Raw genomic sequence first — 26,825 nt, 5'->3', positions numbered from 1 at the left:
AAAATAATCTATTATGTTATTAGGTTAATCGATTATTCAGTTGGAAAAACTCTTCCATTCAATCAGACACTCTCCTGATGAGTTGATTAGGCCATAATAACATTTTCAGGTGGTTTAAATGAAATATGAGAGGTCTCCCAAAGGTTTTTAGGGTGTATGATTTTTCCATAGTATTTCCATAAATACCATTGTGTCTTTACAAGACATTGGTCACTAAGACGGACACGACCAGACAAGCTTTCATGCTTTCTCTATTTTACAACTCTAAAGCTTCAAGTCTTGGTATCATTATCTTTAATTTTAGAATCATACAAAAGCTTTGAATCTTCTTAATGAGGCTTGTGATATCTTCATGTTGATTACCATCTTTTGAGAGTTAAGAGGTTAAACTACTGGTGAACATTGAAAAGTGTTTACTTGAATGTCGTTTGACCATAATGTTGACTTTAAAGATATGCATTTATCTTCAAGAGAATATTCAATATTTTGATTCAAGAGGATAACTTAATCAACCACGTTGATCATATTTGATCGCTTGATCTATCTTCAACAAAGAAAGACTTCACTTGATATTAAGCGTTGTCATTATAAAAACCAAACAACTACTCAGTTGTCATGCATTTCTTATGTCAACAAACTTCATCACCTTGGATCACCTTGACAATACCTACAAGTACATAGATCCACATAAAATGTCATGGTTGGGATCAAAATTTCATGGCTGATAACTAGGAAAACTATATCTAACCCCTAACAAAAGATAAAATTATCTGCACTTACTCATCATAGCTTTACAATAAAGCCCTAGAAGATAGAATTTAAATAACATCAGCAAAGATTTCTCGAGCATCACTTTCGCCCTCAATCTTCCTCTCCCATCTCTCCTGTTGTGATTTATGGTGAGAACCTACTTTCTCTAAGAACTACCTTCAATCCACTAATATCTCCCTTTTGTAGTGAATGACATACATGCTTATAGGGTTTAAATTGTAGGCTCTATAAGCGCACTGCCCACACTCTCTTAGCGAGCCTACTTTCTTCCCTACTAAGCAATGCCAACTCACCTGCAAATTGCTTCGCCGCCTTAGATCGCAAAGCATACCGTCTATCCTCGCATAACACATTAACCCTTCCTTAAACTTGAAGTAACTTATCTCTGAAGTCATGAATTGTCTTTGCTCGTTAAGCGTGCTTGAGTTCTTAGCTTAGCGAGGTTAGTTTGTTAACCTTGAAGTTTCTTGGCCATGCAATCTTTTTTTCCGCTATTGCTCGCTAAGCGCGACTAAGTTATTAGCTTAATGAGCCTTTCTTGTTGGGAAAGTGTTTTTGCAAGGTCTTTGTGTTGATTCAGTGATTTCTTAGTCATTTTTACCTTTTTTAATCAATGTGTAGTTAAAATGTCCAAACTCACATTTTATCATTTTCATTGATTAATCGAGGATTTTTTCATTGATTACTTGTAAAATACATTAATAAATTCCTACATATTTAACGTATTTTTCCAACTTATCAACTCTCCCCAACTTATCCTTTTGTTTGTCCTAAAACAAAATTCATTCAAATGGTTAGGACAAAATTTCCAAATGCATATTTCATAAGAAGTTTAATGACTTGATAAAAAGACTTTTGAAAAAACATCCTTTATGACATTATTTTATTTACAATGCAAGTTAATAATCAACAATATAATTATCATCAAACCATAGCTTGAATATAAAAAGTTTGCTTTACCAAAGTAAGATTTTAAATAATATCGATATCAATAGTCAATTATTTATTAGAATCATATTGTCACTGATTATCCCTTAAAAAGTTTATTGTTCCCTCATTGTTGGATAGTGCATAAACTATAGAAACATTTTGCATTTTATCTAAGCAGTACCACAAGATACATAATTAGTCGTGGAACACTAAGATCTTTCTTTTTGGCTGTAACGTGGTTGGAATACAAAAAATATTGGTTTTCTCTGGATTCAAAAAGGCTAAAGATAAGACAGCAAAAAGAAAATTGGTGTATAATTTTGTTTTTCCAAAAGTCTATTTTCTTTTCTTTCCACTTTATAACAATTTTTTGGTGACTTTCTTGTATTTGTATGCTTTGACATTTTGAGTTCTTTTCTTTTCTTTTGCTTTTTGTTTTTGTTTTTGTCAAAGCATATACCTTTCTTTCTTTTAACCACTACTACTTGATTTTATTTTTCAAAAAATTTCCTTTCTCTCCAACTTTATTATTTTACACACCCTTGCATTTTTAAGTGCTCTCCTATCCTTAAGACAAGATGGTGAACATTATTTTTTTTAAATTGGCTAAGAGTTGTAACGTTAAAAGAACAAAATTTTCAATTTTCAGCCTCAAAGGAGTTATCAAAGGATTACACCCTCACAAGGGAGACTTTTTGGTCAAGTAGTTTTTCATTCTAAAAAACAATGACTTAATCATATCCATGACTTCAAATATACCAAGTAAGAGAAAGGATGATTCAAAATCCACGTAGTTATTATGTAGTTATTATGCATATCCGCTCTCATTATTTATGTAAAACCCGAGATTGCACACATCTCACTTGATTAAGCTTATATGATTCTTCACTTTCATTAACATATTTTTACTAGAGAGTATTAAAATCAAACCTTTTTTTGTAAGCAATTAGTCTACGGTCATGCTATAATTTATAGATAATCAAGCATTAATCATGAATGAAGTATTTGAAAGAAAAAACCTTTTTATCATGCCATTGTTCCTGACTTTTGTCATCAACTTGGTTTTTGTGATTCATATGCATTTGGTTTTTCAAGTCAATTGAATCATCTACAAACAAAAAATTTTAAGTAGAAATTTTTGAAAATTTTCAAACTTTTTCAACGAGTACTTAATCATGAAAACAATTTAAATTTCATCGATTTGTGTAGGTCCAAATTTGATCTTCCTTGCATTCCACCACCTGCGGAAAAGTTTGATCTTTCCTAAGGCCATCAAAGTATGACTGGTTTTGTAGATATCCTCACTTAGCCACGAGAATTTTTGCTAAGCCACCAAAATGTCGCAAAGTGCTCTAAGCGTACAACATGGATCGCTTAGCGGGTCTCCTACAATATTTCATATTACCTGCATTACTTGTTTTAAATTCATCTCCAAACACATCACATATCTTAAGGGAAAATGTCTCAATATTATGTTTTAAACGGTACTCAAGTGTTTTGGACGCTTGGGCATGGCATTTGTTAGAACTACACATAAAAGTTTATAAAAAGACAAATTCTTTAAAACCTAATTAACAAAAAAAACAGAAATAAAAAAACAGATAAAGTTCACAGTTATGGTGGAAGAATGCGGCAAAATATCAATCATCACCATCATCATCATCATCATCATCAACATCATCATCTTCTTCTTCTTCTTCACACTCGACCCATTCTTCTTCTTCCTTTTCACTTTCCTTTTCATCCTCATATTCCTCTTCTTCAGTCTTACTTTTACCATCGCCTCTTCCATTTCAGCTTGCCTTACCTCCCTAATTTTCTGGATAAAATGGCCTACTCATAGCCACTATAGATCACTGATAAAATTCTCCTTTGCAGGTAGATGATCACAGGGACAATGAGGTTCATGCATCCACAGTTCTAATCTACTCATAGAATCACGAATGGAAAGCAAACCCTTTTAGTATACATCATTAATATCCCATGTATGAATAAAGTAGGTGTGAAAATTATGATTCATAAAATCCAAGATTATAGGTTCTTATTAGTGTTGTTGGGGGTGCTACAGGTGGAATGGTTGGACGTCTTTGTTCTCTATGGTTTATTGCCATACAATAACGGTGAACAAAATCTTCATTCATTTTTGTATCAAGGCATCAATGGAAATAGAACATGAGGTCTACTTCAAAAATTTTGAAGAGTCCAATGATCAAACTTTATAAGGCTAAATGAGGTTTTAAAATTGAGTGCACAATCGATTAAATCCTATATGAGATGATTTTATATGTTTATCCCTTTATGGTCAAAATATAATAGATAAGTTGGATCAATTTGAGGGTTGCTGAAGAGGTGTCGAGTTTATGCGTGACATTAGATAACATAAAGGTTAACTACATTTGGGTTTCTGTGGTGAGATTGGATCTTTTGAGTTGGATATGACAATCATCTCTTCCTACTTCATATGTTTCAAATCCAATGCATACGTCAGTTGTGATCCTATCATAATCCCAGTTATTTCTCACAACTCCCCTCGAGAAGGAGTCTACCTCAAGTGGATTTTCCTCGAAAGTGTCTTCTAAGTATTCATGTATGGATTCACTATCATATGAAACTTGTCTTCCTTTTAATCAGGATACCCTTGATATCATGGCATCACCATCTAAGGGTTTAGCATTTGCACATAATACTCTTATAATATCAAGATTAATTTCTTATGGAGGATTAACTCAACCTTGAAGTCACAAACCTCATTTGTTCGCTAAGTGTGCATGTGTTCTTGGCTTAGCGAGGTTAGGTTCTTAACCTTGAAGTTACTTGACCATGAAGTCTTCTTTGACCGAATTTGATCGTTAAGCATGTCTATATTCTTGCTTGGATTAGTGAGTCTTCTTTGTTGGGAAAGTTCCTTAGCAAGGTCTTTATGTTGCTTTGGTGATTTCTTAATTTTTTTTTTATCTCTTTTTAGTTAATTTATAGTTAAATTGTCCAAACAATCATTATCACTTTTCATTGATTGATTCAAGATTTTTAATTGATTACTTATAAAGTAAATTAATAAATATCTATTTATTTAATTATTTTTTTGGCACCTACCGATTCTCTCAATTTATAGTATATAATTTATTATATAAATCTAAGACTAAGTAAAAACAATAACCATAAAAATACAAAATAGAAATACAAAGTGCAACATAGTGAAATTTATCTTATAATAGATTAATCCTTTTTTTCTTTGACTACATTATTTCTTTTATTCAATTTTTAAGAAGTTGCGGCTCCAACATATTTTTATTATGTTATTTAATTTTAAATATATCAATTAAACATAAATTACTAAAATTATATTTATAACATTTTTTTTTGGAAACGAGAAAATAGACGTAAATCTTTAACAAAGAGGTTGTGGTCAATTATGTATAACAATAATAATAAGGAATAAAAAGGATGGGTATTTGCTACTTTTAGAAAGAGAGTGTATACCAAAAAATAATAAAAAAGAAAATAAGTGGTTAGATAATAAGGATAAAATGTGGATAGAAAGATATAGTAAGATATACATAAAATCCTTAAAACCGTTCTCATTGGTTGCATCAAACAACATCATTTCAACCACAAACTCCCACATGTCTTTCTCACCACACATTCATCTCATTTTCATTCCCTACATATCATGTTTCTCTCACCCATTCATTTCACAAATCTCTACTAACAGCTTCTGAGTTAACTAGTAAGGTTTCAACTCGACAACAAGAAGAAAATCATGGCATTGATGGCAGCTACAGCAAGCTCAGCAACTGTTGTTAAGCAAACTCCTTTCCTTGGTCAAAGGAAGAGTGCCAATCCTCTTAGAGATGTTGTTGCCATGGGAACTTCCAAATTCACCATGGTATTTTCACTATGTTAACATATTTACATTGTTGAATTTTCATTAGTCTTTAAACGTGTGGCTCTGATATGATCGATACATGCAATTTATTTTGTGATTGTGAAGGGAAATGATTTGTGGTATGGACCAGACAGAGTGAAATATTTAGGACCATTTTCAGCTCAGACTCCTTCATACTTGACTGGAGAATTCCCTGGTGATTATGGATGGGACACTGCTGGTTTATCTGCTGATCCAGAAGCATTTGCCAAGAACCGGGCTCTTGAGGTTGGTTCATTGGTTACTTTTCATGTTTATAGTAGTTTGTTTGAACCAATCAATATACTAAGTTGTTAGCAAATCCTAGCTTAATTGGCAGAAGCCGATATTGCTAGGTTTGACGTCATCACTAGGGTTCGAACTCGAACTCTGATGATGAGTGTTGTGTGTGAGTTTCTAAATCATGTTGAATAATGAAGGTGATCCATGGAAGATGGGCTATGCTAGGAGCACTAGGATGCATAACACCAGAAGTACTTCAAAAATGGGTTAGAGTTGACTTCAAAGAACCAGTTTGGTTCAAAGCAGGATCACAGATTTTCTCAGAAGGTGGACTAGACTATTTAGGAAACCCTAACCTTGTTCATGCACAAAGTATCTTAGCAGTACTAGGTTTCCAAATTGTTCTAATGGGACTCGTCGAAGGTTTTCGCATCAACGGACTTCCCGATGTCGGAGAAGGCAATGATCTTTACCCTGGTGGGCAATACTTTGATCCTCTTGGTCTTGCCGACGATCCGGTTACTTTCGCCGAGCTTAAAGTGAAGGAGATCAAGAATGGGAGATTGGCTATGTTCTCTATGTTTGGTTTCTTTGTTCAAGCTATTGTGACTGGTAAAGGACCTTTGGAGAATCTGTTGGATCACCTTGATAACCCTGTTGCTAACAATGCTTGGGTTTATGCTACAAAGTTTGTGCCTGGTGCTTAAACATTTGATGTTATCTATGATTGCATTTGTGTGAAGGATGAGACTTGGCATTATTGTATAAATTATGATGTTGATGGTTGTTGGATTAGTGCACTTGTTTGTTTCTTGGTTCTTAAGGACTAAGGTTCATTTTAAAGATGGGAGATCTTTTGTTAATATGTTTTGTTCAAACCAACCAATGAGAAAAGTTATGTCAACATGATTTGTTTAAACCAAGTAACAAGGAAGGCATATAAATGTTATTTGTTGTTGAGAAATTAAATTTTAGAATACAATTTATACTTAAACATGGTCAATTAATAACTTAAATGTTGCAAAAATAGATATGAATCCAAGGGTTGAATCATCTACAAGGATTTTTAAAGTTAGGTAGCTGAGACATACTATAAATGTTTAAGGCTTGAGTTTGATTTTGGGTAAAGGTTTGATTTTGGGTAAAGGTTTGAGTTTGATTTATGATTTATTATAAGTTCTTTTTTTGTCAAATTTAATCTAAAAATTTATTTAAAAGTCTGTTTTATATTAAGATTTCCAAATAGTTTATTTTACCTACTTATTTATCTATTTTTTAATGAATATACATATAATATATATAAATACCGTAGACCTTAAATAAGCATCGGTAGGTCCGTTTGCCATATTTTCATCCCTAATCATAAGTGACCAATTTGTAAAATAAAATAGCCATTCCTAATCATAAGTGACCAATTTGTAAAATAAAATTCTCTTAGAATCGATTTTTTTTCCAATTTCTAATACAATGTTATGTTTCTATCAATACCCTTTAATTAATATTATTTGATTTTCCTTAATCATAAACAATAATTGATTTTGCATTTTAAACATTTTACATGGAAGAAACATTATATCTTAATTATTTTAGTTGTAGATTTATTGAACATTGTTTTACAATTTTGAAAAAATTATCACTAAAAAATTAATGGGTTGAGTAGTGTACTAAGTGGCTCTCTTTAAGACGTTTCGTGGTACTATTAAAACTTCAAAGTTATACAACACAATCACTCAACAACGACGTCTCCAGGATAAAATAGTCAAATTTTATACTATACAATTACACCTTACACGGTGTATAATCAGCCTAGATATACACCCTTTAATGATACAAAGATCAGTGGATTATGGTATGAATGTCAATCGTCTATTTTGTGAGAAAAATAATTGCGTATCTGGTGAAAACCAATTGTATCAAGCACAAGGCATCTAGTAAAAAATTAAGAATAAAAAAGAAATATTATAAGAAAAAGCGGAGACGAGAAAGATTTTGGAATGTGAAAAATCTGGAGTGAAGAGAATAAGATGAGAAGACACCTATTTATAGGTGAAATTATGATCCCGAATGAGAGAATGTATGGGGGAGTGGAGCGGATTCTGCCTAAAATTATTTGTTATGGAACTTGGTCAGCAAGGTGGAAACATGAAAGATAAGGAAAATTGTGGTAACTTTGTCAAAAATTAGGATTACCATTACGGGACAACACATCAATAGTTAATTAATAAATTTTAATTAATATTAATTAATTTTGACCATTTTGGGTACCAAAAAATATGGATCACCCAAGCCAAAACTTGGCCCAAAATTGTGTACCCCTTAGGGCACACCTCAAGAGACAAACCTTCCATATATAAGCACTATTATAGTGTGGTAACCCTCCTATTTGAGACTATAATGAACTTTTTCAAATTAACCTCTAGACACACTAATTCATACTTGTGTTATTTCTTACCAACTTAAAGCGAATAATTCCTTCCTATTACCAACTAATCCTTTTATTTCCAACTATCCCATACTTGAATCTAAAAAAGTGTTTCAGAAGTAACGTCAAATATTTCTAAGAATGTGCATAAACAAATGTGTCTATGATTTGAAATTTTATGTAGCAGGTAGCATTCTGATTCAAGAAAAGTGACATAGTTGTCTTGAAATTTATCTCAGACATTGTTTACTTGTATTTTTAGTAAACAATCACGAGCTTATTCACTTAGGAGATTAAACTCGAAAAAATCTCAAGGATAATTTGTGAAAAAATGTACGAAGAAAATGGTTTGTCACTGTAACTTAAATGTTTGAACGTTAACAAATTGAAGATAAATTTGACCTGAAACAATGCAGAATTACTTTGGAGAAATAAAATAGACGAAGAGCATAATAAATGTCATAAAGTAAATGCTTTGATTGAAAATACTTAACAAAAATTAAAGGGTGGACACAAAATTATACATTATCTCACAAATTGTTTCTCTCTGTAACTTGGGTACTTTAGTTCTATAGAAAATATGTGATATTTGCGACCATGATCCCATATAATGAGTTCGACTTATATACTAATACAATAGTAACCGTCGACAACTGATAGAACCCCGAGATCTTACATGTATCCCACTACTTGGTATCCAACGCTCTAACTTGCTTCCACGCGTCTTTAATGATAAAACTACTAAAAACCATTCATCATGCTGATAACTGCTTTGAACCTCTTAATTGCCTTTGTCGAGAGTCTTTGGTCGACTCTTATAGTGTTGCTGAGACATCTTCACATCACCTAATCTTTGGACTTTAGAATATCATAAGTCCCCAATATCTGATGGACGTGTCAAACTTGACCCTTATCGAAGTGGTGATTTATGTAACCCATTTCAAGATTCTCAACATGTTTTAAAGAGAGGATAATCCTAATCTTATGGATTTGTTCTGGGACTCCTCCAAACCAATATTTATGGATATTAAAACACCCTATATTTCGAATCATTTGATAGGTTAGTCGAACCATCTTAGTCGAAATAGTTAGTATGTCGAAGCCTTTCGTTAAGTCTTTTATACTTAGAATTTTCCAAAATGATGATTCTCATTCTTTATTAACTTCTTCAGCTAAAACTTTCATGCTAACAGACATCAAACTTGCACATAAACTTTTAGGTTGGGTTACCATCATGAGCAACTCACTTCTCTATAGGCATTAGTCTCGTCTTCTTGGATGTATTATGGACTTTCTCTCTAACTAATCATTTCATCAAAGGATCTGCTAAATTTCATCAGTGTGCATATGATTCACTCTTATAGCTCCTTTAAAGACATCATCTCTAACAGTGTTATTCTTCTTTCTTATTTGACGTCTCTTACCATTATAATAAAGGTTCTTAATTTTTGTAATAGTCGTTGTACTATCGTAGTGGATCAACACAACTGGCATAAATATTTTCCATAAAGGGATCTCAGCTGGCAAACATCTTAACCAATTTACTTCTTCATTAGCAGTCGTTAATGCTATAATTTCATACTTCATCCTGGACTGGGCAAAATAGTTTATTTCTTTGATTTCTAAGATACATCTTCTCTAGCTATAGTGAATATATAGCCACTAGTTTCTTTTGAATCATATTATAAGGTGTTATAATCTGAATCATTGTATCATTCAAGTACAGTAGGAAATTTTTGATAATGTAAATTGATATTCATGGTCCTCTTAAGGTATCACATGAATCTCTCAATGGTTTGCAATGCTTATTACTCAGTCTACTTGTAAACCTTCACAATAATCCTACGACATATGAAATGTTGAGTCTAGTACAACCAGTGGCATACCTAAGATTGTCAATGATGTTTGCATACTCATTTTTTCTAACACTATCATCAGTGTTCTTAAATAGTTTTACACTTAGATTGTATGGTGCGCAAGCAAGTTTATAGTCAAAATATTTATATTTATTTAAGATCTTATCCATATAGTGCAATTGATCCAAAACAACTTCCTTCTCAGATCTAGTGATCATGATTATGAGAATTATAGTGGCTTATTTGGGGTCTTTCATATCAAAGTCGTTGCACAATAATGATTTCACATCATTAACGGAGTGAATGTTTTATCCAAATATGAGTAAGTTGTCTACATAAGACATGTGATAATGCAAATGTCATTCACATATTTGTAATAAATGCATTTGTCACTTTCGTTCACTTTGTACCCATTTAATATCATTAAGTTATCAAATTTTTCATGTCATTTCTTTAGAGCTTCTTTTAAACCATACAAATATTTATCTAACTTATAGACATTGTTTTCTTGCCCACGAATCACAAACCCTTCAATTGGTCCATATAGATTTCTTTTTCTAAGTCACCATTTAAAAACGGTTGTAATATCCATTTGGTGCAAGATTAAGTTATAATTAGAAGCAGTTAAAATCAATATCTTAATGGATGTAATTGTAGTGATTGGAGAAAAATTATCGAAAGAAAACTATATTTTCTCTTTACCTAAAACATTTGCCTATAAGGTGAGTCTTGTACTTAGCAACTGTTCCGTCAAGTTTTAGTTTATTTTTCAAAACTTATTTACAACCTATTGATTTTCAACTAGGAGGAGAGTATACTAAGTGACATGTCATCTTTGATTCTAGAAAATCTATCTCATCGTTAATAGCTTCTTGCCACAAATCAGCATCCAGAGATGACAAGGCTTCCTGAAGATTTGTAGGATCTTTTTCTATTATATAAGTCGCATAATCTGGCATATAGTATTTAGAAACTTACTCTTGTATATTTTTCCAAGATTTATCTCTACTTTGTAGTTGCTTTCGGTGCTTCTTATCATAGAAATTTGATTCGATTCAGAGTCTCCACTATTTCTCGATTTGAAAGAAGATTTATCTTCATAGAATTAAACATCATTTGATTCTATTATCATTTTAAAATTTAGTCCATAAAACTTATACGCCTTATTCTTTGTTATGTATCCAATGAATACACATTAATAGGCTCTACTAGCGGGTTTAGCACGCTTCAGATCGGAATCATTACATACGCCAGACATACCTGAATTCTAAAGTAAGATAAGTTTGTTTGCATTTTCTTCAATGTCTCATAAGGAGATATCTTATTTATATACTTGGAAACTCTGTTCAGGACATATCAAACACTCAATAAAAGTTTTTCCCGCCAATGAGATGCAACACCAAAATTTAATATAATAGCAACGACTAGTTCAGGAAGATTTATATTCTTTCTTTATATTTTACCATTCATTCCATGAGAATATGGTGCAGTCGTTTTATGAACAATTCCATGTTGTTTATAAAATTCATTAAATAAATTGGAATCATATTCCGTTCCTATATCACTACGAAGTTTCTTAATCTTCTTACTAAATTGAGTTTCAATATCTTTCACATGAACCTTAAACATGTCAAGCACTTCAAATTTATTCTGCAATAGGTATTCATAAGTATAATCAGAGAAATTGTCAATAAAAGTGATGAAATAATGTTAACTATTTCTAGTTAAAGTTCCAGCTAGTTCACATATGTCAGAGTCTATAAGATCTAAGGAATCGGAATCTCTAATCATTGATTTATGTGAAGTCTTTGTTACTTTAGCTCGATGGAAATAATCACATTTTTATAATTTATTGACATTTAGTTTTGGGATTAGGCTTAAATTACGTAAATTATCAACAATACGCTTATTAACGTGACATAGTATAGCATGACAAACATTAAAATCACACAAGGAGTAAACAGAAGGAGAACTTTTATTCAATTCAACTTAAACTTAAACATGTCAATAGTGGCGTATCCTTTCACAACAAAAATGTTATTCTTAGTAATGTTGTACAAATATGTCCTATAGACTAACTAGACCCTTCCTTATTCAAAAGATTTCCAGAAACAAGATTCTTTATAATCTCAGGAGCATGTATGACATCTTTTAGATTAAAGTCTTTTCGAAGGTGAAATTCAGCTCCACGTCTCTTATTCTAGCAAGATTAGTGGTGTGAGCATCTTCCAACAACACTTTCTTATCTTCAGCATTCGTGTATATTTTGAAAATATCATGATCATAATAGACATAGCGATAGGCGGATGTGTCTATCCACTAACCATTAGAGTCACCAACCACGTTGATTTAAGTGGTCATGACAATAAATTTCTCATCAATCATGTTAACATGTGCACTAGATCCAACAATAGGTCTAGGACAATTCTTACATCTCTTATCCATATGACTCAGTTTTCCACAAAGAAAATAAGTGAAAACATGAGCTCATTTCTTTGAAGTAATGGATGTTGCATATAAATTGGAGCAGTTTGGACCCTTTACGGGTTTCCTTTCTTAATTTGGCTCACAATATTGTGGTTTTGATTCTTTAATGGTTTGTCATATGGCTTTCGAATTGCCCTGAATTTCTTTTTGTTGTTTGAAACAACCAAAACTTCATTTTTTTTATCTTGTCTCCGAGATTCTTTTTCAATTCAGAGGCGAGTAATCAGATTTGCAATTGAAAATTCTTCTGTTCTGTGGAAAAGCAAGTTTTTAAAATCTTTTCAGCCTAAGAAAAATTTGTCAATTATAACAACAACTTGAAATTTTTCATTTAAGGGCGTGCCTTCGGTTATGATATAGTGAGCTATCTTTTGAAATTCCTGACATTGAGCTTCCACGAATCCTTCATGTACCATTTGTTATTTCTGGTAGTGGCTAACAACATATTTCTTTGCTCCAACATCTTTGGTGTCATACTTCTTTTTACAGAATCTTCCAAATATGTTCTCCAGTATCAAAATTATTGTAATGATCATACAGATCGTCTGTCTGTCCATTCAAAGTGTGATCTTTGCAGAGATATTCATTTTCTTTCCATAAGACAATTTCTTCCTGAGTTGTAAATTGTTCGCTTTAATCTGTATCCCAGATTCAGTTTCAGGAGAACTAATTGTTCCACCTAAATTCACATATTTCTTGTCATTAATTTGTTTGGTTGATCCAAAATGAGCAACAAGAATGTCATCGGTGAGAACGTTGGCAACTTTTTTAAGGTTGAGACAATTGCAACTTTTGTTGCCGGCATTTGAAACGACTTCCCATAAACTTGAGCGATTTGTTAGAGACAGCAGTGGCAGAAATATCAATAAATTCTTCGGTAGCCATGGCAATTTAAAAACGCCTTAAAATTATTGTTTCATCATGGTTAAGAAAAAATTGTCATTGGAGAAATTATCAATCGAGTCACAGACTAGGTCGCTCTTTTTAAAACGTTTTGCGGCACTATCCAAAATTATGCAAAGCAATCACTCAATTATGAAGCCTCAAAAATAAAATAAAGTAAATATATATTTTACGATTACTACTTGCACAATTGATCTAAAAATACACTTTCTGATACAAAGACCAGTCAATTATGATATAAATATAAATCGTGTATATGGTGAAAACAAGTTGTGACCGCAAGGCAGCAAGTCAAAAACTAAGAACATAAAAGAGAAGTTATAATATAAAATGAAAACAAGAGAGAGGAGAAAGATTTTGGAATGTGAAAATCTATAGTGAAAATAATAAAATAGAAATGTTTGTATTTATAGATGGCATTCTAACACATCTGAGAAAGTGGGACAGATCCAGCCCAAAACTAGTCATTATAAAACTTTGTCAACAAGGCAACATGAAAAATTATAAAACTTTGTCAACAAGGCAACATGAAAAAGTGGAAGGCAAAGAAAATAGTGGTAACTTGGTTTAAAATTAAGGTAATTTTCACTATTTTGAGTTACCAAAAAAATAATAGATCACCCCAATCCAAGTCGATCGATGGCAGAAAATAATTTAAAATTAAGGTAATTTTCACTATTTCGAGTTACCAAAAAATAATAGATCATCTAAATCCAAGTCCATCGACGATAGCATTAATAAATGTTGTATCCCACCAATTCGAAATTTTAATGAAAAATTTCAAATTCACATTTACACACCAACTCATATTTGTACTTATTTCTTACCAATTTAACCAACACATATTTGATCTTATTTCTTACTACCAATTTAAAACAATTACTTCAAATTTTCCACTAATCCTTTGATTTCCAACATCAAATAATTATGTATCGGATTAATATATAATTCAGATACATTATTAATCCGATCATGCAATGTCATCTTATGTTTATAACTCTGATATCATGCAGTTATCATCTTACTAAAAGGGGGAAAAAGTACTGATTTGTTAGATAATTTACATCATTTCTCCTAATTACAGATTCAAAACTTTACATGTAGAGTAAATATATAAACAAAACATTGGGAAATCATCAACCACCTTCTATTGGCATTTCTTTCTCAATCTAAACTAATATTCAGTACAAGTAGGTAGCAATTCATCCGGTGTGGGCACGAACACATAAAACACAATTGAGATTACAAAATTGACAACTCAAGCCTCCTCTTCTTTCCCCTTAATAAGGTAAGAAGTCAGGTGAGCTTTACAAAAATTTATCTTGATAGAGAATTCTAAATAAAGAACAAAGAACAAAAATGTAAATAAGTAGACTATTAGGACGTAGGATGATAGGTATAAATGATCATTAAAGGTTGTGCAACTATGCAACAAAGCTGGTCTTCAACCATTGACGCCACCTTAAAGATCAAGCAAGATCTCTAGGAAATCAAATGCCATTTACATTTGTGTTAAGGCTACTACCGACGTCCTCCTCTGCCATGCCCACGGCCCCCTCTACCACGTCCACGACCACCACCGCGACCACGACCACGGCCGTTAAACCCTGATCCCTGGGGCTTCAGCCCCAATGATTGAACTCCCCTCTTTTTCCGGGGTTCCACTTTAACTCCGTCATCTTCGTTGTAGGATGCTTTGTTTCTTGAAGTGAAGGTTATTTCCCGTGATCCTCCAGGACCCTGCTTAACACCGCGTGGAATGTTAGAGGTTCTTCTGTCATCTTTGAGAGCTGCCACTCTATCTCCCATAGGAAGTGATTCCTCAGCTGCAAGTGATTTTTGGCTCCAGAATGCCTCTGCATGCTGCTCATTCTTAATTTCATACATCCTACACAGTATGTGACAATGGTTAGACATCTAACACTCAAAAAGATACAACAATAACAATCAAGCTTTAATAATTCTATCCAAATTATTAATCTCTAAATTTTAATAATTTTTCCAAATTTTCTTTACTATAGAGAATCTACTACACGTCTTCTTTCTACGTGACCAAACCACCTAGCCAGGTTTTCACCATCTTTGTTGTCAGTTCTAATCATATTGTCTAGTCTTACCATGCAACGCAACATCCACATTTCTGACACGTTTACTTTATTAAAGAGCAAAATTAAGATACTCCACATTATTAACGTGCAGAAAATAATATACAAAATCTCCCGTTTAAGAAAATCGATGTCATTTATTACAGAAACTCTAAAATTCACCTAATAATATGATAAATAAACACATTTACCTACTATAATAGGAAAAGGAACCATACAAATTGGTAACATATTCTCACCTTGGAACTCGAGTTTTCTCATTTGTTTTATTTGCAGGTTCATCTTCAGATGATGCATCATCCTCACCTAGACTTCGATCGTCATCAGACACAGGTTCAAAATGCTCTGTTAACAAGGATGTTTGCTTTTTAGCACCCATGGGATGCAAAGCCAGATATTCTTCAGAGTTCTCATTAATCTCAAATTCCTGAAGCCAAATGTGAAGTAATAATTGTTAAGAGAGAAATGTGCCTCATTTAAAGGTAACATTAAATGAAACTGAGTAATAACCAACGCAAGCTACACATGATATTTTATAAGCAAAAATTGCAATAGATCACTAATTAGGACTACATGAGATTTAAAGTAAATCCCATCCAGCCTGTTGGAAAAGGGGATGTTGCATTAGGAGTGGTGGTTTGAAACCTTCACTTTTCAGGATAGAAAAGGGCCGAGAGTCGAACAATTAAAAAGGCTAAAAATCCCAACACATTTCAGATCACAGTACCTCATTTGTAAATAGATCTTTAAATCTGTCATCTTCAAGATCTTGCATGCTGATCCCTTTCTTTTTCTTGGATGATTTTTTAGTTTCATTCTCCTCGACATCATCTCTCTTCTCATTTTCAGTATCTTCAGTTTCAAAGAGGCGAGCTGCAAGGGTCCGATTAACTTTGGGTAATTTTCTCTTGATCTGCAAGAAAAGTGATTGATGCATTTCATGGATTAATATTTCATTATAAACCACTAAATCACCCTTAACTATGTAAAATATGAATAGAAAACTAAAATGCTTAGTAAAGCAGTCAACCGTAATTCTTGAGGCCCGTTCAGCTTCTAATTTGTCTCGCTTGTGCTGTTCATAATAAGCTTCGAATTCAAAAGGATCCGCCAAAGTTTTTGCCTACAAGATTGATATGTCATATACGAGAACAAAAGCAGAATCTAGGTCTGGCAATAACTAAGAACAACCATTATGGCGTTTTTCTAATCAAGCAAGATATAGTAGATTGTTCATAAAGGTAAAGATTTATCAAAATAACAGGAGAGTATACAAAGCAGTGGATCCATCTGATATCCTCTAAAACATAAAAAACATAATGAAACACAAGGAGAAAAAAAGTTATCTAATCTTCCATTTTGTTACTAAAGCACATTATTCACTGTGACAAATCCAAGCCCAACACTCCACATCCAAATAAAATCTACATGCCGTTCAAAAGTCATTTGATATACAGTAAAACACTTGAAAGTTAATAAGACAGACTGAAATAAAATTTAAAAAACAAATAAATTAATCGTATTGATCCTACATTACAAAAATCGGTAGAAAACTCAGGCTAAAAACTGCTGTTGTTATGTGATCAACACTCAAGAATGCAATCTAGGAATCTAGACCAGCTTCACATATTACGAGTCTCCATAGTTGTTAATGATCCAGCAGGTCAGACCAATTGTTACGGTTCTTTTTAGCAAGAACACTAGAGAAAGGGAGTTCAGTTTATTCGTCTCTTTAGTTTCTTTGATATAAAAGTAAAAGATACATTGACGAAGATACTCCCCTACACTAGAAAATATTCCAATCAAAGCCAAATATCCTTTCTAAGGAAACTTTTACTTATAGGTTCCCTACTCCCTTATCAACCTAGATATTGATTAACAAACTAGTGGAGAACTAAAATCAGGAAATATATAACCACCTAACTCAAAAGGTAGTCAAATCATATTTCTTCTTTGATAGACTAGCAAAAGCCTTTTGCTATTGCTCTATTTTTAACTATCCTAACAATATACTTTCATTAAGCTTGTAAATACTTTTTTAGAAACTTCATTTCATAGAAAATTTGGCGAAAGACTGAAGATGCTTAAAAATAGGGAAAAAATAATAACAAATAAAGTTCACAGCATTTCAGGCACTCGTGAAATATGTCTACATGAATAAGAAAATATGTCAAAGACAACCTACCTTTTTGTATAATGCATAATTAATAAAGAAGCCGTGCATGCAAGCTCTAAGTACATTGGTGCCAATCAGATGTGTCAAATTTAACCTGTCAAGCTCCTCCTTGGTTAAAAATTGGTAATTATCATAAATAGTTGTTTGTCCACTCATTTCTAGCTCCTCCTGTAAAAATAGTCATGATGTCAATAAACAAAAGAGAGTGTAGTGTAATAGAATACCGAAGCAATTATGATCATACTGTGAAATTTTCTAGAGAAGAACACCACTTGGGAGCAGGTCCCAGGGATGGTATGAAGTAAGATGGTATTTGGCTAGAGTCCAAGGCCAACAGGATCAAACCACTACCAGGAAATGTACACACGTCATTTATTGCTCCTGTTGTCGGTTCAATGCTGGTTAAGCCTTCTCCCTGAAAACAGATTACAACCGGTCATATGACAACCAATGGTAATGAACACAGAATATAAATGCTGCAATTGCGCTTGGGAAGGCAATTCTGAAAGGGAATTGGGTATTTTGGGGTCTCCAATTCCCATATCAAATCGTATAGGATGCTCGGTGGAGTATTTAAGTGGCTTGGTTCTTCTCCCTTGATAGCTAATTTCTAAGGGAGGTGTCTCCACAAGTGTTTAGATACTTATCACCTTCCAAGCCCATCTAAACATAACAAGCATGAATTTACAATTTAGTGCAGATATTGCAAACACATTATTTATAAAAAATATGTTGCAAGTAACAAGTGAGTAAACCACAATATGAAGGTACTTTTGACTTGAACATAATTATTATAATCTTCCAAAAAGGATTTTCGTACTACTTTACAGATAATAGCTTACTAGTTTGGTAGTCAAATTTAACTTATCCGCTGCTACATGGTTATAGAAGCTACAAATTTTGTCAAGAGTTTGAACAGGTTTCCTATCATAAAACATAACATTATAACAGAACCAGTACAATTCAGTTAAGGCGGTTAACTGCTTCTCAGAAACAGAGTTGCTCTATTCTCTTTCTCCTTTTCCTACTTTCATTTTCTCATGGTTTCCAGCATTTTCTCAGTGGTTCTTAATTTCCAACACTAGTTAGTAAAACTTGCACACAATAACATACTAAGATCATGTTTTTACAGTCTGACATGTTCCAACAATTATCTCCAAAAGATAGGATATGTTAAGCTAGATATTCCAAACATCCATCATCTTTTTAAAAACAGTCATTCAATGTTCCTATGAATTATTATATTATATAGAACACTTGAAAATTACCGTGTCTTTCAGCACTATTAATATTTCTTTCTCCTAACAGAATGTATATGACTAATAAAAACAGACACTAGAACAAGCAAACTTAATGAATGAAAATTGAAAACAATCATGCCCAAGGGGTAGAGATAAATTTGGAGGTGTTGAACTGTCAGTCAGAAAATATGAGACAGGAGCCATTTCACCTACCGTGTCAGGATCCCATATCCTAACAACATGATTATCACTAGTAATCAACATTGGTCGTTCGAAGTTAAGAGTCCGATGCCACTTAATGTCCAATATGGGGCTGCCATACCTGTATGGCAATTTTTAACCAACAAACCGTCAATACACACATACAAATAGATCACAAACATATCGCTAAAATGAGGATGCCAACTTACATATGATCCTGTATTCGTACAGGAAGTGATGAGCGCAAGTCGTAGATGAGAACCTGCATGTGCAATATTAAATGTAAATAATAACCATGTTGAAACGGGGAAATATAACCATGGAGATTTAGTTTAGCAAGTGACGTTGTGAATCTGTGACACCACGACCATTACAAAAAATACAGAAAACTTTTCTATATTCTATCCTGCCACGACAAGTTATCTTATCTCCAGTTTGTGATCATGGCTTAAATCAGCTATATGTCTGCAAAGACTGTAAGTCCTTATCACTTCTAAACAAGAAAAAACATGAACTTATGGGTTGTGTAAGGCATAATAGCTTATCTTCTCTGACTGTGTGGGTTCTCTTTGAAATTCAACCAACATTAGTGCCTATATCATACCACCTGTTAGAGATATAACAGCATTTGTGGCCTCCACCCAACAACTCAGAGTTTCAGTAGACTTAGCACATGACACAGTAGTTGGTATTGAAGTTTCTAATGCCAATGATCTACAGTTTTGAATGTTTGGTGCCTAACTGCTAATAATTAAATTCCGGCATAAGGAAGAGTAGGCTTACTGCTTATGCACTATTCATACTTAAAGCCCAGAGGCTCTTGTATGAGGGGCATATTCGTTTATAATTAAAAAAGATATTTTCATATAAAATAATCTGATTAAGTTTTAGAGATTTTTAACTAAAGCAGAAACAAATTTGTGTATTTTACAATTAACTACTTAAATATTCCCTCTCATCTATCACACTAATTAAAATCAGATTATTTCTCAAAGGCTACTCGAAATAGTTCTCATTAAAACCAGACTTCAGATTTAATTTAGATTCTAATTATTTCAAAAACTTGAAACAAACATGAAAAAATCCTAAAAAATCATTATTTTATTAAAAAGTGGTTTTCATACAAGTAAAGGTAACATTGAGCAAGGTATTTCCATTATAATAGAGATTGCTAGCCAAAGCTAAAATATGCACTAACAAGGGGATTTCTACTTTAATGGTTTGAGGCCACACATTGAGCAAGTTTGGACATGCATAGATGACTGGTCTCCGTGCACTTCAATACACTTGACTAGAAATAAATCAGCTGAAAAGGTCGGCTTATTTCTGTCAATCTCTAGAAGATATTGAAAGGGTCAGAGAAATATTGAAATTCCTCAAGGACACCATACATCATGGCCACATGCTGCAACCTGTCAATCCACACCGGCCTATATGACTGATCTACTGTGAAGCATCCTTTGCAATAGGTATCAGATATGGATGACAGACATTTCACATTAAAATCTAGTATTTACTCGGGCAACCCAAAATACCCAATCTACTTACTATGGTCCAAAAAGCAAGCACTTGTTCTAATTAAAACTAAGCTTACAGAGCTGTAAATGCCTATCCCCGTCCAATCATCTACTGTGATAACCTTAGCACGGCATCCCTATCGCATACACCAGCGCCACATTCCTGAACTAAGTACATGGAACTAAGACCTTTTCCTTGTTGGAGAAAAGATGCCACTCAAAAGGTCACATCCTAGCTCGAGTTTGGTAAGCTCACACTATCCAAAACAATCTTATTTATACAGGTTTGATGACATGCAGGACAAACTCGGTGATTTATGATTCTCCTTGATTTACCCACCTTGAGTTTCAAGGAGAAGGGCTCTACATATCACTTGCTTTGTTAGAACTCCGAACTGAACTAACAAAATTTTCCTTCTCATTCTATCACTTTATCTTGACTTCTCTCACTTCAATCTTCTCAAACAAAACCGTCCTTTCTTTATATCACCTTCTCTAGATTTCTTTGGCTATTGAACTATAATATACTGCAACAAAAATAGCACCTTACCTTTCCTGCACTACTTCCAACAGCCATTAAGAAGCCCCCATCACCATCAAACTCTAAAGCTGTGACCTCCTACAAAATATAGAAAGTTAGATGTCAATTACAAAACAAAATTTACAAAGAAATGTAAATCCTCAGATTCATTTATGACATGTAAACAAGAGAAAGTTAGATGTTTCCAGACCAAATGGAACTTCTAAAAGCACATAAATGGTTAGCGGCCACGTACACAAGATTGTGATTCATCACATTTTCCTAATAATAGTTTCAGCCCTTCCAGTGTAAATAATCATATTATCATAACTTCTTACATTGAATATATGGCTAAAAAGAAATAATTTACTATAACTTTAGTATATATAGTACAAATTATGTAATTGTAATTAAATAATTATAATATCAGTCTTCCTACTACACACTAAAACACTATCTTAGTTTTGGATCAGCCAGCTTCTCTGCACCGCTTTCCGGGATCAACAACTTAGGACTCAAAATAGTCTACTGTGATAGAGAACAAATGCTACCTGGTCAACATCACCACTAGGTCCAACAGCATCAATTCTGCCAACAGAAGATCTCACACGTGTGTCAAAGCATTCCACGGCACCATCTTCACCACCACAGGCAACTAACCCATGAAGCTTGCTAAAATTCAGGTAAGATTTAAGTTCCACTAATTCAATACAGGGTACATAAACAAATATGCAAAGCTTTTATAAATGAAGAAAATAAAGCAGGATAAATCAGTATTTAAGTTCCACTACTTACCTTCGACAAACTACATTCAATGCGGGGGATTGAGTGTTAAGGGAGGAGAGAAATCGCCCCTGACAAGTAAGAAAAATAGGCAAACATTTACATGAAAAATCAAATATGTTTTCTTTTCTAAAAGAGATATGCAGATTACAAGACAGAGAACAAAAGCTGTCATGTATTATTAGCATTCATTGCTACTAGCTGTAATTTTTCTGTTATTCTTTCAAGGTTAATTCTAGAATGTTTTGCCAGTGTGGGAGCTTGTGATAGGAGCAGTTACAACGGCTCACTCAGTTAGTTACGGGGGTGTAGATTAACCCCTTTGATTGGTGATGTCCAAAGAGTCTATTCTTGTAATAGGAGCAGTTACAACAACTCACTCAGAAAAGCTTAGTAGGGTCTATTCCAAATTATCAATAAAATTGATTAAAAATAATTTAAACATGGAGTTAAATTTAAAGGATAATCATACAACAGCTTTCCATTTCTAATATTATCTTTTACCCCAAAATTCCAGATCATCTATGAAAATAATTAAAAGATAATTTAAACACGGAATTACATTTTAAGGATGATTATTAAAACAGGGTTCCATATTTAATTATTACTTTTGAACCAAAATTCAACTAAACTGAAAAAACATTTGTATGATACTGATGATGCTATAATAATAGCAAGTTAAAAGCTAAACACCTGCTCTAAGTTAATTCTGTACAGATCCGGGGAAGAGGCGGCACAAAGCAAGTCACAAGACCAATCGTCATAAGTAATATCCCTTCCCATCCTGTCATAAGAGAACATCAAGCAGTGTTACTGCACTTGTGAAAGTTGACCCCCAAGAAATCTGATTTAATCAAGGTTGGGTAAAGTGCCATGCATGTTTATCCAAATAATCAGTTGCAGCTACTCATAAGAAAACTGGAAATAGATGAAGAAATGCATTGACCAAGTATTACAAAGGAAATTATTTTGAAAGTATGGGCTAATAATTTCTATTGGATGATATTTTAAGTAAAGTGACTTAAGTTAACAGCAATATACATATACTACTCCATAATATGAGGAATTTTGAACGTCCATAGTTTCCAACTGATATAACCATGAAGTGCAGCACAGCAGAATCAAAACCATTATATAATGAGGAATTGATTTCTACACAAATGGTCATAACTAAATTATCAAAGTAACTACTAGGTACTAATTACTGCAGAACAAACATACACTTTGCAGTAGACCAAGCTTCTAACTAAGTACTTTCAAAATCTTTCATAGAGGGATAAGAAAATCCAATCCACAACTTACTATTTTTCTATAATTCTGTAATTGGACCCACAGTAAAAGAAAAATTCAGGATAATAAATCATAATCCGGAGGAAAGGCATTATTATATGCAACTAGCATATCAAAAGAAAAATCACAACCAAATACTGAAATATAACATCCAAATAACAGTCTTTATTATATATAAACAAATAATCCTGATAAATGTGTTATGGCTTTAAAGCTCTTTGTATCTGTACAAATTTATCACACCATGTGAATTTAGAACTTAGAATGTGTACAGTATCTATAAGCCGCAATATCCTAATTTTTTATTACAAAAGGACTATAGACGGTGATCAGAAAAATAGCAAGGTTGAGCCAAAAAAAATAGCTAGTCCTTCAGATAGATAATCAAGTAAGAATAATAATATTAATAAGGGGTTAATTATAAGCAAAGAGAATTTTAGCCAATATGAACCATGTGGCCTTATCTACATCCAACACGTCCTTATGTGATTTTTTCACATTAAATTCTCCAAAACTTCAAGAATATTTAGCAAATTGGGAAGAGTATTTCCAAGTCTTCCCAAAAATAAAAACTTTGAACTGGGCCATCCTGACTAGGGAAACATGTTAGATCTACTATGAAAATGACAGCCCTACTCTAAATTGCTAGATCGGTTATTTAATGCAAATAGGCTTTTTTTTGTTTTTGTCGTGCATTCTTAATAGCCTGTTTTTTATAAATCATATCCATTCTTCCTCTTCTGACAATTAAGTTCTTCCTTCCATTTTATTTCCTTAAGAACCATAGTTCGATATTGCCTACCATACTTTTGGATGTACTTGTTTTGTTCACGATCTTTCCCACCTTTAAGTTTGAGCTATCAAACGTGGTTTTGTTCGATATTCCAAATTAGAAAGAAAAAATACCACTATTATGCTCCATTCATTATTGCTACAACATCCGTATACATCGTATCCTTTGAAGAAACTCCATATTTCACATCTTCCTTGAAAGAGTATAACTCTTATAATGTTCCACCTGTTTCAAACTTCGGCCCATTTCATTCTATTAAGCAAGAGCCAACTTCCCCTTTCAGCCTCCATTTAAGTTGCTCCTGGAAAACTTTGATTCACGTCCTTTCCACAAGGTTCTTGATCCAAAAATGGAGGAAGCTCACCACAAAGTAAAAATGTACTATTCAATCAGCACTGGCTACTACAGGTCTTCATAAAATCAATATCAAGTAACCCATTGCTCATAGAAAACGTACTTTATAACTCAGAATCCTCATATACTTATTTATAATTTCTCAAGTTATCATTGTTCATCCACAAATAAGAGAATATGTAATAAACAAATTCACCCCCTTCAGTCTATAATGGCCAAGTTCAGTACAAAAACTAATTAATTAGACATTTGTATGGTAATTGACTTCAATATTAACATCTTTAGTGTATATGAAACCTAGATGCTCCACAAAACCCGTCCGTGTGATAATTAACTTTTTTTTTGGGCATAAAACAGACTTCATATTTCAAGAGCAAAATATATTATAGATACATAAAGCCTAAGGAAAAAAAAACCTTGGTATTCGCAAACTGTAGTGCTTTCCATATTTTGCATGTAGATTAACAGAGCGGTCAGCACATAAAAATGCAAGTTTTGAATAGTCATCAGATAAAACCTACACCAGAAAAATATTAAGTTATCAAATAAGAAGATTAAATATATACATAGGAAAACTCAAGTCAACTACCTAATTCATTTGTAAAGGATTTCTTGCCAACACAGACGAAACATTAATATTAATATCAATATAAATGAAATGAAGCACAAAAACAATTGGAATATAACTTTACTTGACATATGAGAACTGCAAGAATACGAGTCTGCCTATAAATTAAAAATAAGAGATGGATTTAAAAGTGCATCATACAAACTTTTGAATAGAACATTTAACACCATAGTTATTAAAAAAACTATGTAGAAGAATGATTATAGGACTCAAGCCTGATATACATGAAACCATATCAGAAGAAGATAAAAGTGAATGGAGATAACAAACTTTATAAATTTGATACTGGAAACTTTTCTAGACAAATCACATAACAAGTTTCCTTAATTTAGAAGTAATGGTGAACAAGAACAGCAGTATGCCAGTATCTATAAACAAAATGTATATACTCTGAAGTTTACATCACAAGCAGCTCAGATATAAACACAACTTAAATCACATCAATGTAGAACTGGCAACTAATGCCACAGGAACCAATTCAGTAATTATTTTGAATTAAAGCTTATGAAAGTACCTGAAAATCAATGATCTCTGAATCCAAATGTCTTTCAAACTTTAGTCCCAACTCCCTGACCTCATACACTTTTACTTGCGGCGGATATATACCTTCAATATTGAATCAACATGAATGTCATAACTTTTGATTTAATACATATCATTCCTAAATTACCACAATATATATGGTTTCATCAAATCAAATACTCAACAAATGCAGCATATTGGGGAGCAAATTTCCATATCCTACACAAAATCAAGTAACAGAGCTGAATTAATCACTACTAGTTCACCTGAAGCTATGATAAACTCGCCATCAGGAGTTGCTTTAATCTTTGTTGTTGCAGTAGTGAACCTCAAGTCTTCAATAAGTTGCACATTTTGAGTATAACCTAACGAAAAACGAAAACAAAACAAACAATGAATAACAGAAAAGGAAAAGGAAAAGAGCAACCAAACTGAAAAAGGCGAAGAGAAGTACTTTTGACAGGGCGGTGAGATTGCTGCTTCTTGGTTGGAACCCATGAAGCAAGTGAGGGTTGCTGCGAAGCGATTGTATACATTTTAACACCGTTAATAGATGACGACTTGATACCGCCATCGCGAGTCGCCATGGCTGCTGCCGGAGAAGATTCAACGGCGGTGAGTGGCGGCGTTCGGTTTTTAAGGGCGTAGGTGTGAGTGAGAGATGAATGATTTCTGTCTGATAATTATTAGGGCCGGTTGGTTAAACTTTGTTCGTCTGGGTTACCACTGACCCGTGCAACTAACCCGAATTCTAAATGGGCTTTCGTGTTGCTTTATATTGTATATTTTATTTAACTAAACAATTAAATTCTTAAATTATTTTATTTTTACTTTATTTTTTAATGTCTGTGAAATAGATAAAAAATTAAGATGATATATATATATATATATATATATATATATATATATATATATATATATATATATATATATATATATATATATATATATATATATATATATATATATATATATATATATATATATATATATATATATATATATATATATATATATATATATATATATATATATATATATATATATATATATATATATATATATATATTATATTTGTTCACGTTTTATTTTTATTGCTTTATTTTTCAAATAATTTAGACTATAATTTGTGGAGTGTATTATGTTTACACATAAAACTATTAAAATGGATTATTCAAC

The 26,825-nt window shown here is 32.7% G+C and overlaps 2 protein-coding genes across 2 annotated transcripts; one reads left to right on the top strand and one right to left on the bottom strand.

Moving 5' to 3' along the window:
- Positions 1–5,340: 5,340 nt before the first annotated feature.
- Positions 5,341–6,711, top strand: LOC127086414 (chlorophyll a-b binding protein 13, chloroplastic). Its single transcript, XM_051027174.1, has 3 exons — positions 5,341–5,587; positions 5,693–5,854; positions 6,046–6,711. The coding sequence occupies exons 1-3, from the start codon at positions 5,462–5,464 to the stop codon at positions 6,553–6,555; spliced, it is 798 nt and encodes a 265-aa protein (XP_050883131.1). The 5' UTR covers positions 5,341–5,461; the 3' UTR covers positions 6,556–6,711.
- A 7,930-nt stretch (positions 6,712–14,641) lies between these two features.
- Positions 14,642–26,372, bottom strand: LOC127086413 (uncharacterized). The gene is made up of 16 exons (XM_051027173.1): positions 26,101–26,372; positions 25,913–26,011; positions 25,639–25,730; positions 24,913–25,013; positions 22,753–22,843; positions 22,072–22,130; positions 21,828–21,948; positions 21,307–21,375; positions 19,449–19,501; positions 19,252–19,360; positions 18,042–18,212; positions 17,807–17,965; positions 16,652–16,744; positions 16,349–16,534; positions 15,861–16,048; positions 14,642–15,404 (listed from the first exon to the last, which is right to left on the bottom strand). Exons 1-16 carry the CDS (start codon positions 26,231–26,233, stop codon positions 15,038–15,040), a joined length of 2,091 nt encoding a protein of 696 aa, XP_050883130.1. The 5' UTR covers positions 26,234–26,372; the 3' UTR covers positions 14,642–15,037.
- Positions 26,373–26,825: the final 453 nt, after the last annotated feature.

This window comes from Lathyrus oleraceus, chromosome 5 (assembly GCF_024323335.1).
Source record: "Lathyrus oleraceus cultivar Zhongwan6 chromosome 5, CAAS_Psat_ZW6_1.0, whole genome shotgun sequence".
In the NCBI taxonomy this organism is placed as follows: Eukaryota; Viridiplantae; Streptophyta; class Magnoliopsida; order Fabales; family Fabaceae; genus Lathyrus; species Lathyrus oleraceus.
Note: the sequence above shows the minus strand (reverse complement) of the source record. Positions and strands in the feature narration are given on the sequence as shown.